This window comes from Lissotriton helveticus, chromosome 12 (assembly GCF_964261635.1).
Source record: "Lissotriton helveticus chromosome 12, aLisHel1.1, whole genome shotgun sequence".
NCBI classification, from domain to species: domain Eukaryota; kingdom Metazoa; phylum Chordata; class Amphibia; order Caudata; family Salamandridae; genus Lissotriton; species Lissotriton helveticus.
In genome coordinates this window covers 41,439,224-41,452,500 of record NC_136073.1, presented here as the reverse complement: position 1 = coordinate 41,452,500, position 13,277 = coordinate 41,439,224, and the positions used below count along the sequence as shown (strand labels likewise).

At 45.3% G+C, this 13,277-nt stretch overlaps 1 protein-coding gene across 2 annotated transcripts in view; it reads right to left on the bottom strand.

Moving 5' to 3' along the window:
- LOC144799931 (chloride channel protein ClC-Kb-like) overlaps positions 1-13,277 on the bottom strand; it is a 238,100-nt gene that overhangs the window by 43,823 nt on the left and 181,000 nt on the right. For both annotated transcript variants that reach the window (XM_078671560.1, XM_078671561.1), the window contains exons 18-19: positions 10,832-10,905; positions 7,215-7,283 (exon numbers count right to left, since the gene is read on the bottom strand). In XM_078671560.1, the coding sequence (XP_078527686.1) occupies positions 7,215-7,283; positions 10,832-10,905 (143 nt within the window). The remainder of the gene's footprint in view (positions 1-7,214; positions 7,284-10,831; positions 10,906-13,277) is intronic.

Here is a 13,277-nt window from a genome sequence, read left to right as displayed (position 1 = left end):
TGCCACCGCACCCTAGTGCAACGCCTCAGGAACGTCGGAATCCAGGAGAAGGCACTGGAATGGATCATCTCCTTCCTCGCTGGAAGAACACAGAGAGTCCGCCTACCACCGTACAAGTCAGAGGCCTCCGAAGTCATCTGCGGCGTCCCCCAAGGATCCTCGCTGAGCCCCACCCTCTTCAACGTCTACATGAGCCCCCTCGCGGCCATCGCACGCCAACACAACCTCAGCATAATCTCCTACGCCGACGACACCCAGCTGATCCTCTCCCTGACCAACGACCCCGCCGCCGCCAGAGCCAACCTGCACGAAGGGATGAAAGAAGTAGCCGAGTGGATGACGACCAGCCGCCTGAAACTGAACTCTGACAAGACGGAGGTCCTCATCCTGGGCTCTTCACCCTCCGCCTGGGACGACTCCTGGTGGCCTCCCGCCCTGGGCACCGCACCCAAACCGACAGACCATGCACGCAACCTGGGCTTCATCCTGGACTCCTCCCTCTCCATGACCAGACAAGTCAACAACGTCTCCTCGGCTTGCTTCAACATCCTACGCATGCTACGGAAGATCTTCTGGTGGATCCCCACCGAGACCAGGAAGACCGTCACCCAGGCCCTCGTCACCAGCCGACTGGACTACGGCAACGCCCTCTACGCCGGTACCACCGCCAAGCTCCAGAAGAGACTCCAGCGGATCCAGAACGCCTCAGCCAGACTCATCCTCGACATCCCACGAACCAGCCACATCTCCGGACACCTGAGAGACCTTCACTGGCTCCCCGTCAACAAAAGAATCACCTTCCGCCTCCTCACCCACGCACACAAAGCCCTACACGACCAAGGCCCGAGCTACCTCAACAACCGGATCAACTTCTACGCTCCCAAACGCCACCTCCGATCAGCCAACCACGCCCTCGCCGCCGTCCCCCGCATCCGAAGAGCGACTACAGGAGGAAGGTCCTTCTCCTACCTGGCCGCCAAGACCTGGAACTCCCTCCCGTCCGACCTGCGCCTGACCCGAGACCACCTCTCCTTCAGGAAGAAGCTGAAGACCTGGCTGTTCGAGCAGTAGCGGCACCCCCCCTCCCCCAGCGCCTTGAGACCCTACGGGTATGTAGCGCGCTATATAAATGTCATTGATTGATTGATTGATTGATTGCATGTTCATGGGCGCTGGAGTGTTTTAATACTTTTGTATGGGGTACACATTTTGAAATGTTTGCTGACTATAAGCCTTTGTTAAATCTTCTTAATGGCAATGGTTCAGCCCGCCTTGTCAGAATCTATAAAATTTCAGGAGTACAATTTCACTTTGAAATATATTCCTGGAGGAAGAAAAGTAAGGGCTGATTGCCTTTCAAGGTTGTCCGTACGAGAATGTACATCGGATGATTTACCTTTCAGTGAGTGTGTTGTGGCTCTGGTGGACGACATAGTTTGTAATTCAGGACTGATTTCACATAGCAAGTGGATGGAAGCTGTAAATGCGAATGCTGTTTTGGTGAAGGTGGCATCTTTAGTCCAGAATGGTTTGCCTGTGGAGTTGGTGCTACGTTCATATAGACAGGTTTCCCAAGAATTATGTGTTGTCAATGGTGTGATAGTCAGGGATGATCGTTGTGTACCACCTTCTTCGTTACGTGATATTTTGGTAAGCGAGGCTCAAGAGGGGCATTTGGGTGTGTCCATGACCTGCCACGCCCTTGAACAATTCTATTGGTGGCCTGGTGCGGAAGTATGTGAATGATTGTTCAGGATCTTTGGTATCTGATAAACATTGGAGATCGCATGAAACACCATTTATTGCAGTTGCTTTTCCTGAAGAGGCGTGGGCCAAGTTCGCTTTGAATTTTGTGGGCCCATTTGATTTGCTCCCAGCCTCGCAGAAGTATATGATGGATCACACTGATTATTACTCGCTATGGGTATATTTTGAGTTCACTTTGCATCCTGACAGTTTCTGTCCTGATTCAGTTGTGAAGTTTTTGCAACGGGGGTTTTTCCTGGAAGGTGGTCCCAAGGAAATTGTTATTGATAATGGCACACATTTTGGGTCAGTAAAAATGAAAACATTTTTGGAAAGTCATCAAATAGACCAAATTAAAGTTGTACTGTACTCACTGCCAGCCAACGGTCTGGTAGAATGCATGAATAGGTTATTAAAGGAAGGAGTCCAGTCAGCTTTGGCGATAGGTGAAGAAGTGAAAGAATGTATGTGTAGGAAAGTTTGGTCATATTTGGCTACTCCAAATAGGACTCTGGGAGTGTGTCCTTTTGTGTTGTTGCGTAAAAGACTTCCCAGGTGTGCTATTTATCCAGAGTAGGTCAAAGTATTAAGTAAGAAACAGTTTGAGACTATGGATGCCACTGTTTTGGGGAAAGTAGCAGAAAAACAGAGTAGAACCAAAGATGTTTATGATGGTAAATTCAAAGCGAAATAGACAGATGTAGCTGTTGGGGACTGGGTTTAGGTCAGGATTCCCACAAGGGTAAGAAAACGTCAGTCAAGATGGTCTACACCAGCTGTGGTAGACAGGGTTTCTAAAGGAACTGTGTTTTTGTGTAGGTAGGGATGGTGGAGTAAAAGAGTTTTAGTTAAAGTTACATGTGAACAAGCGCAGAAGATTCGGCAATTCAGAGCCTTGGAGAATGATCATACCTATGATTTTCAATGTGAAAAAATGTTGGAAGGTGCCCTTGCAGGTTCACGGTTGCAGGTTCCCAACACAGAAGGGTGTGTGGCTGATGTGGCTAGGGTTTCAGGTCATGGATGTTCTCAAACGCAGAAGGGTGGCAGCTCTAGTAATAAGTGTCTTTAACTTCCCTCTACAGGTACAGATGTGTGGTGTGGGGTTGTATGTGTCTCAGCTTGTGAGTTTGTTGGTGTGGCTGTACAGGGTCAGCATGTTTGTGGGTCTATTCAGTCCCAGATCAGGTTCATGAGGAGTTCTACATGCAATGTGGGCATGCCTGCTAGGTTCAAAGTCTACTTGGTATCTTAAGAATTCAATTCTTTGGTTTCTGCTTTAGCTTTAGGATTGCATTGGTTTAGGTGTATTTTTGTATCATGTATGCTGTATTATTTATGTTGACTTCGGGTTGCACTTGCGTGCGAGCGTGCTGGCACTGTTGTCTCTTTCGCGTGTTCACCACTGCACGTGAGGCTTAAGTCAATAATAAACATGGCTGTAGGGTTGTATTAATCTTCAAGATTGCATACTCAAGCTATGTCTGCTTTTATTTGAAATGTTGTGTGGACATATAGGCGGCAGCGGCATCAGTTAAGTCAGTTGCTGTCTGACCACTGAAGCAGAGGGCTTTGTTTTAACTTGGAATAAAAGAAGCAGTTTTTCTAAAGAAGCTTTGTTGTCTTGGATTTCTTACCTCAGACTATTGGTAGTGAGAGGGAAGAGTCTCACTAGCAAAGATGAAATTTCGACCATATTGTTTAGATGCAAAAATATCTGAGGATTGGGCAAGATCACTTTCTGCAATATGTGTGCTTACCCCAGACTGTCAAAGAAATTAGATGTACGTTCCCCGACAAGGCAAAATCCATGTAGACCATGGCAATAATGCTTACATGGGCACAATGTTAAAGATTACTACCTAACATTTAACAGGGCGCTGAGAGTGGATGAGAGTGGGGAGGGGTCGCGTCAATAGCCCACAGAAGACAGACAACAAGCAATGATGAACCACTCACCGAGCAGGAACAGGCCAAAGTATTCCAGCGGGTCAAAATTATATCTAGTAATGCCTGCTTCAACAGTGGGTACAGTATAGGGCCCTCGCCAATTTGCGTGCAATGCCACGCGAGGTCAGTGAACCTTTTACACCTGACATGTTGGTGCTCCTCGATCCAAGTGTTGTGGTCTGAAGTGCTAGTGTCCTACAGCAAACCACAGAGGGATTTCCTGAACTATCTGTAAAGCAATGCCTGCTAGAAAGGGGTAAAATGAAAAATAAGTTCTCAGCTTTGAGGGGTGGGGCGGAGGGGTACTGGCCAACAGGCAGGCTTGCCAACCACTGGCTGAGCTCACTACCAGCAAAGGTTAGCAGCTGGGTCAAAGATACATTTAAATGGCCATTGGCGGAAGAAGGCCAAATTAAAAAAGTAAGGAGAGATGAGAAACCTGCTGAGGGCCTAGTGCTTAAACCTATTGCCCTGCCAGATGCTAGGCCACCATGATGTAAGGTTACGTAAACTAAGTGTCTCAGCACATAAAGAAAACTAGTCTAAACCACTATAGAACCATGCACATTGTTATAGAGAAAAAACTCAAAACATAGCGTTGGCAACAGTCATCGTGAAACTATATAAAATGAAGCAATAGTGAATGTAGCACTGAATATTTACACATACAATAGGTGAAAATGGCATGTGGAATGGGGCGTCCTGTGAGGACCCTTACCTTAAAAAATGCAAAGTTTTAGCAATGCTGCAGATACAAGAAGATATTAATAAAATTGTACATCTGTAACGTGTAAATAAATCAAGAATATAATGTGACAAATGTTTGATTTTCTGTGTCATGTCATTTGATCTGGCATGTACTGCTTAATCATGTCAAAATGTAATAAAGAGATTTTCCACCAAAAAAAAAGGATTCTGTTAAGTATTAGGAGACAGATTTATGTTGCTTGACGCATCTCTGCAAATCAGCAGAGATGTGCCAGGAAAGATATGGCACACAAGTTTATCCTTGCACCACCTATGATGCACCGCATTTACAATGCGGCGCACCTTGGCGCAGGAATAAACAGATGCGTGTCGCATCTAGGGCGTGAAGTTGGCGCAGTGCTGAAGTTGTGTTGCGTGCGGCACGCAACTCCAGCACTTTTCTAACTTGCCCTATCTCTAACGTGGTGCGTCAAGCCTTACGCCTGCATCAAGCAGGCGCAGGGTTTTGACGCATCAGCGTTGGTAAAGTGATTCAGTGAAATCTTGTAGATTTCACTGAGTCACTTTTCAGGGGCGTTCCTGCGACGGAACGCCCCCCCTGCGGGGAAACGCCCACATGAAACCTGACGCAGGTTTCATGTGGCGCAGGGCCTTACACCGTGACGCATCTCCATAGATGCGTCACGATGTAAGTGTGTCGCAACGTGGCGCAGGGTTTACGCCACCGCTGCGTCACAGAAGTGACGCAACGGCGGCGCAAAAGTGCTGCAAGTCCGACATAAATCTGCCTCTAGGTATCTACCAGTACTCACATACATAATTATTTCTGCACTCAGAAATGGACCATGAAAGTGCAGTTGTGTGGTTGAAAACGTTGCTTTTCCTATTTTGTGGGAAACTACATCCAAAATGACGCAGAATACCCATGAACCTTTACTGTTGAACACCCCCTCTGCGGGAATGAAAACTAACCCCACTTGGTACTAGATTTACTCCCATAGAAACTGCCCCACACAGGCTGAATTTCCATGTGAACAAACACCAATTGCAAGGCCAAATCTCACCCTTCATGATTCTGTGAATTAGGGGTGGGGTTTTGCCCTCGACCAGACCATTTTTACATGTGTAAATTGAACTTAGGTGCGTAGCATGATCTGCGAATCAGGCTCAGTGGGTTTAGTTCCTGAGGGTCTGATTCACAAAAGTACTCATGGTGGAGGCCCTATAGTCGTTGAGGAGTCTCCGCCCCTGGGGCGGATCTCCACAATCAAACTCATTGCGAAGATTTCACCCTGAGTAAGGACACTCCCCCACAACAGCGGGGCCTCCGCCACAAGTGCGCAGGCCCTTCGTGAATAAGGCCCCCTGGGCCTAATTCACAATCAACATCTGCAGTCGCGGTGGAGGCCTCTCAGTCGCGGCAGAAGTCTTGCATCATGGCGGGAAGTCCGCAATGGGAAACTGCTGTACGAAGGTCCCGCCACGACTGCAATGTCTCTGCTGCGACTGCGGAGGCCATTTGTGAATCAGGCCCCCTGTGTTTAAAAAACATAGAAATCAGCAGGATTATATAGTAATCCATTTAAACTCAACACCACAAATGAGTTTCTCCTTTATTTCTGGAGGGGGTGCAATTCAATAAAATATGGGCACAAAAAATAACACAGTTAAGGACCACAGAGGAAAGACACAGATGATTCCTGCTAGTGTGGATTTGACAAAAACAAAGCCCATCTTAACAGCCTTGAAGTCTTGGGGGCATTTAGAACCCACCAGTAAATACGGTGTCATTGGCCCATGGCAGTAATTACATTTCCATAAGCCATTAAACTAGCACCAGCATGTTCTCTAACCTCGGGATGTGTCAACCAGCTGGCTGTGGCCCTTTAGTCTCACAGTACTACTGACACAGTGGCAATGCTCAGCATGACACAGATGCCCACTAACCCGATTACAGGATATCCCACCTGATTTGCCAAGTTCTAAGTCACCTCTTTGGTCTGGCTTCAGGTTCTCTGAATCCAAAGGACCTTTTTAGGTCGAGTCCTGAGCCAGCGCGCAAGCGCTGCTCTGGGGTTGATCTGTGGTAGTTCACTACATGAGGGAAGCCCTGCCCACTCCCCCGCCCATTTTTTTCATTGGCTTGTGTCTTTATCCTTCCTGAATGCTGGCTTCCGATTGGTTTATAGGCTTTTTAGTCCCTCCGTATGACGGCTATGTCGTTATTTGTATCCTTCCATGGCTACTGGCCCCTTTACTTTGAGTGTTGCATGGTATGTGTTATTTAGACTGTGAGCACTATTTTCTTTAATAAGGTTCTCTTACTGCCCGTGCCTTCTCCCCCCCTCCCGCAGTCCATGCCTTCTCGCCCCCACGCCCGCACTCCCATTGTTCGAGCCTTCTTGCCCCCCGGCCCCCGCCCAGCCACACTCTCATTTGCAATGCAATAGGTCTCGTGTAAATGCGAGTCCTATTGCATTGCAAAAGCTTGTTTCTGTTACTATTAGTTATTAACCACGTGCTGTAGACGGGACAGAGCTGGATTGAAAATGGAGAAAAGTAGCTGTGGTGCATGAACCAGTCCTGAGTGTTGAAGGCTTTTTAGCAGCCTGTTGGCTCCTGGGAGGTAGGGTGAATGAGAAATAAGTGCACTAAACTACACCACCGAGGATCTCCGTACTTGAAGTAAAAGACGCAAAGGTGAATTCACTGAGGCATTTCCATCTCGATGAGGATGCAGTGTACTGTAAAAAATATATAATAGGTTTGTGGCATCAATGCCCCTCCTCCGAAAGTAACCAGTGACTTACCATGGTGTAGTACTGGAAACGTTTCTTGCTGGTCTTCCTGCGCTTTCCATCACGGAATATTCGTGCATGCTGTGGAAGTGAAAATAGTGAACAAGTCACATGGGGATGTATCTTAATCAACACTGCTTTGACCCTCATTACGAGTTACATGGATTTCCATGAGGAGATTTCCAGCAGCTGCAGTTACCATTATGGTTCAGGGTCTCTGCAAAGAATTCTATTACGACTTAGACCCGCAGGAATGGGGAATAACTGTCCAGGTATGGAATTACCATGCAGAATTCTACAATGTAATCCAAGGTTGCAGACATTCATCCATAGCGGCAGACACTCTTCCTAAGCAGCGAGCATTCATCCAAAGCACCAGACATTCATCCATTATACTCGTCCATAGCAACAGAAACTCCTCCAATCAGCAAACATTCATCACTATCAGCAGCCATTCATTAATAGCAAAAGACCCTCTTTCAAAGCAGGAGAAACATCCTAAGTAGCAGACATTTATCCATAGCAATAGACACTCTTCCTAAGCAGCAGACATTCATACAAAACAGCAAACATTCAGCCATTGAACGTGTCCATAGCAGCAGAAACTCCTCCAATCAGAAAACATTCCTCAGTAGCAGCAGCTATTCATCCATAGCAAAATACCCTCTTTCAAGGCTGGAGACACTTTTCCTAGTAACAGACACATATACAGTGGGCACTCTTCTGATGCAGCAAGGGATTATCCATAGCAGTGGACATTAATTCACAGAGCTCATCCATAGCAACATAAACACTTCCAAAGCAGCAGAAACTTATCAGTAGTAGTAGCCATTCAGCCCTAGCAGCAAACCCTCTTTTAAAGCAGCAGACACTTATCTAAAGCAATAGACACTCATCCAAAGCAGCATACATTCATTTATTCTTATCAGCAGGCACTCCTTAGCAGCCTGCTGGCGCTCATCTGTATCAGCAGCGGGAACACTTCCAAAGCAGCAGACTTTCATCCTTAGCAACAAACATTCTTCTCAAGCACCAGACACTCATCAAAAACAGTAGATGCTCAAACAAACTGGTATACATTCATACATAGCAACAAACACTGTTCCTAAGCAGCATACATTCATCCAAAGACATTCATTCATTGAGTTCATCCACAGTAGCAGCAAACATTTCTACAACATTAAGGACACACATGCAAGCAGCAGGCAGTCTTCTGAAGCAGCACATAATTGTCTAAAGCAGTGGACACTAATTCACAGAGCTTATCCACACCAGCAGAACCTCTTCCAAAGGAGCAGACCCTCATCAGCAGAAGCAGCCATTCAGTCATAGCAGCAGACCCTTTTCCAAAACAACAGACACTTATCCAAAGCAGTGGTCACACATCTTTAGCAGCAGGCACTCATCCTTAGCAGCAGCCACTCGTCCTAAGCAGCAGGCATTCAGCCATTGTAGCAGGAACTCTTTCAAAGCAGCAGACACTCATCAATAGCAGCATTCATTCATACATGATAGCAAGTACTCTTGCAATGCAGCAGGCACTTATCCAAAGCAGCAGACTTTTTTGTCAGGCAGCAGATGCTCACCAAGTGGTAGACACTCTTCCATAGTGTCACAGTCTTCCTAAGCAGCAGATATTCATCCAAAGCAGCAGACATTCATCCACTGAGCTAGCAGCAGACACTCTTCCACAGCAGGAGACATTCATCCACTGAGTTCATCTCAATAGCAGCAGACACTCTTCCACAGCAGCAGACATTCATCCACTGAGTTCATCTCAATAGCAGCAGACACTCTTCCACAGCAGGAGACATTCATCCACTGAGTTCATCTCAATAGCAGCAGACACTCTTCCACAGCAGGAGACATTCATCCACTGAGTTCATCTCAATAGCAGCAGACACTCTTCCACAGCAGGAGACATTCATCCACTGAGTTCATCTCAATAGCAGCAGACACTCTTCCACAGCAGGAGACATTCATCCACTGAGTTCATCTCAATAGCAGCAGACACTCTTCCACAGCAGGAGACATTCATCCACTGAGTTCATCTCAATAGCAGCAGACACTCTTCCACAGCAGGAGACATTCATCCACTGAGTTCATCTCAATAGCAGCAGACACTCTTCCACAGCAGGAGACATTCATCCACTGAGTTCATCTCAATAGCAGCAGACACTCTTCCACAGCAGGAGACATTCATCCACTGAGTTCATCTCAATAGCAGCAGACACTCTTCCACAGCAGGAGACATTCATCCACTGAGTTCATCTCAATAGCAGCAGACACTCTTCCACAGCAGGAGACATTCATCCACTGAGTTCACCTCAGTAGCAACAGACACTCTTCCACAGCAGGAGACATTAATCCACTGAGTTCACCTCAATAGCAGCAGACACTCTTCCACAGCAGGAGACATTCATCCACTGAGTTCATCTCAATAGCAGCAGACACTCTTCCACAGCAGGAGACATTCATCCACTGAGTTCATCTCAATAGCAGCAGACACTCTTCCACAGCAGGAGACATTCATCCACTGAGTTCACCTCAGTAGCAGCAGACACTCTTCCACAGCAGGAGACATTCATCCACTGAGTTCATCTCAATAGCAGCAGACACTCTTCCACAGCAGGAGACATTCCTTTAGTGCATCATTCAACCATTGCAACCAACACTCATTTATCCAAACCGTTCCTCAATAGCAAGAGTCATATGACTCAGACACCAGCTACTCTTTCAACTAATCACGTGTCACTAAGTCACCTAGCAAACCACAAGCGGCTTCCTTTGCATGACTAAACACAGGTAGTCTGAACTGTGAGCTATACCTCCAAAAATGCAAACCTATCTCCCAGCTACAAGCTTTGAAATGGCTTGCTTGTCCACCTTTGTATTTCCCTGAGGCCTACATCCTAGAGTATGTTATGTGTCTTTGTGAAGCGCATTATCATCTGCAAGGGTATCCTGGTGCTGAGCAGGTGTGTGTGCCTGCCTATGGTAGGGCTAGGTACTCACACTAGAAGAAAAAAGAATTTGAATGCCGCCTCCACATCACCTCCCTCAGCGATGAAGCTATTTTTTACATTATTTTCCATTTAGTCTATTTTTGCTCCAAACTGAAGAAGCTCTTCCATGGAGTCATCTGGATGACCCTTGCACCAGACATTGCTTCTGGAGATACAAGTTTAAAGTAATCACTGAATTCAATTGCAGTAAATATAAGACTCTCTCTACTTAAGGGGGAACTCAGGAGGTCAGTGTCCAATGCTCCTCAAGAATCTAATCTCATCTTGTCTCTCCTCTCTTTAGGATAAATGTCAGATTCACCATTCAAGAAACATCTTTCCAAAACTCCCAAGACAAATGGTGTGTTCCAAAGGGGTTACGGGTCATCAGGAGCCACCATTTGCCACCATCTGACCCATCACCATAATTTTTTAGTTCATTGTGGGTCTGAACAATCAGGCTCCTGCAGTGTGTCACACCTCATCGTTTACTCAAGTCTTTCACTCGCTCGCTCACTCACTCACTCACTTGTTTTTGACACATGCAATGGGCTGTGGCTCCAGGGAATGTATTAGCTTTTGTTCTTTGCTTTGTTGCTCTTTCTCTGGTTCACCCATACTTACCGCTTCGCTATCGCTCAATATCGTGTCATCTGTGCTGCAAGTCCCATCTCCAAGCTCTGTGTTTGCTGGGTTCTCTGAAAAGGCAGAAGAAGACATACGCTTGTCAGAATGGTGTGGAATAATTGAGCCACTGATGGCGAAATAATGTACCATAGTATCCTAGTTCTGCATCATAGGCCTCTTCTTTGATAGTCACGAGCATTGAATGGGGTACCTCAGAATACTCCTATTCAAACCATTATGAAGAATCTTTAAAACGATGGACTCCTGTATCACCTAGTCAGACTTGTATTTTCCAAATTATTTCTTTCTTTATTTTATTGTTTGTGGTTTTATATAACGTGAATCTGCACCTAGAGAATTGTAGTGCTTTACATGAGCACCATAATATGCTAAACATTTTTTACAGGGAGAGTAAAGACCTGACTTAGGGCCAGATGTAGGAGCCATTTACCGACCGGTAAATGGGTTTTCGGTATGTAGGGGCACTTTTATACAGAATCGGTAAATTTACCGATTCGGTAAATTTACCGATTCTGTAAAATACCGAATCGGTATTTTTACCGATTCGGTAAATCTCAGATGTAGGTGGGACTCTTCAGAGTCCCAAAGGCCCTACAAATTCGGTATTTTACCACCCAATCCAATTGGGTGTTAAAATACCGAATCCAGGTGTGCATGCACATGTGTGCATGCACACCTATGCCATGTGACAGACAGACATGCCCTTAGGGCATGTCTGTGTGCCACATGGCGCTCATGTCAATTATTGGGGTGCCAGAGGGTGTCAAAGTGACACCCCCTGCACCCTTGCTAAAATCGGTATTTACCGATTCTGTAATTACAGAATCGGTATTTCCCATACCGATTCGGTATTTACCGAATCGGTAAATACCGAATTTTAACGATTCGGTAATTCCACATCTGGAATTACCTACATCTCCCCCCCTCTATTTTACCACTTCTTAAATTCCGAATCGGTAAAATTTGGTATTTAAGAAGTGGTAAAATAGATTTACCTACATCTAGCCCTTAGTTTTGTGGATGGGTTCTTCGTCACAAACATGACAGATGTCCCCCCCTACCTTATTACAAACTCATTCTATCCTACAAAAAGGCAGACGGGATATCCCTCACGATTGTGACGGAGTAACACGTCTGTCAAACTCGAAAACAGGCCTAAGTGATTTGCCTAGAATCACAGGCTGTTGCGCTGAAGCCGGGATTTAAACTCAGAATTACCAATTGAAAACACATACATAAATCGACTTTGCAGCACAGTACCTTCCCTCTGTCCTAAATGTTATGGAAATAATCAATCTAGGGAAAACTGTGAGGCAAGAAGCCTGAAATGTTTTCATAATTGAGGATTTAGAGTGTTTCTGGATTATTCAGTGCTTATGACTATCAACGAACATCCTATGGGGCAGAAAGATGTGTTTTCAACATAACTTTGTCTTACTCATGTACAGTGTCGTCTGCTAAAAGTTCAATCTCAAGCATCAGCTTTTATGAGAACGGGTGAAGAGAAGCGAAACGCGAGGGCTGATATACAATGGAGCCTTTCCATGTACGGATCTGACAACCTCAGAAGTCATTACTGAAGTTCAAATTCAAATTCAAAGATAGCTTTATTCGGTATTTTGACAAAAAAACCATAAAAGCAGACAGAAATGCAAGATACATATGTTGAACACACTCGAATAGCTTTTCTCATTAAAATCTTATTACAAAATACAAGCATCATACATACACAAACATATACACAGTTCTTAAAATCCGTATAAAATTTAAAAAGAATTCATTAAAAGATCATAAAAATACATACGGTGTTCAGGGGAGCATGTTTTCATATGGATTATTGTGTATTATTTGGTGTGGTTATGAACACAATAATACTTTTTATCATCACGATCCTAGTCATTGCCCATGGTCCCTCTACATTTTACAGCAAATATCAGAAATTTAATCGCCGTAACAATGGTGAATTCATCTTGCAGCATGTACAGTCTGATCAGTGCAGTTTTACAGTTTCTCAAACCCCAAGTCTTTAACAATGGTAACAAGTATCTTTTTCTCCCCCACTGATAGTACTTGCAGAAGAAAATGCAGTGTATATTTGACTGGGTGGATAAATCATCACACGGGCATTTTATCAGTTTGGCTGACCAGTCATTAGGGGAAGGGAACGAGATTAACCTGTAGAAACACTCAGTCCGCATTCGTGTCAAAAGCATTCTATGGTAGCACGAATAGGTTGGCGCCAAATAAGGGTGAAGGCCCACATCGTGAAGAATACAACGGTGGGCTACAATAGTAGACTTGTTCCCATCTAAATACCACCTCCTCTCCTCTAATAAGTCAAGGCATGCTACTTTTAAAGCTTTTTTAGTAATTTGTGAGCATGATATGGGATTTAGATAGAGATCTGGTTGGCCAATTGAGT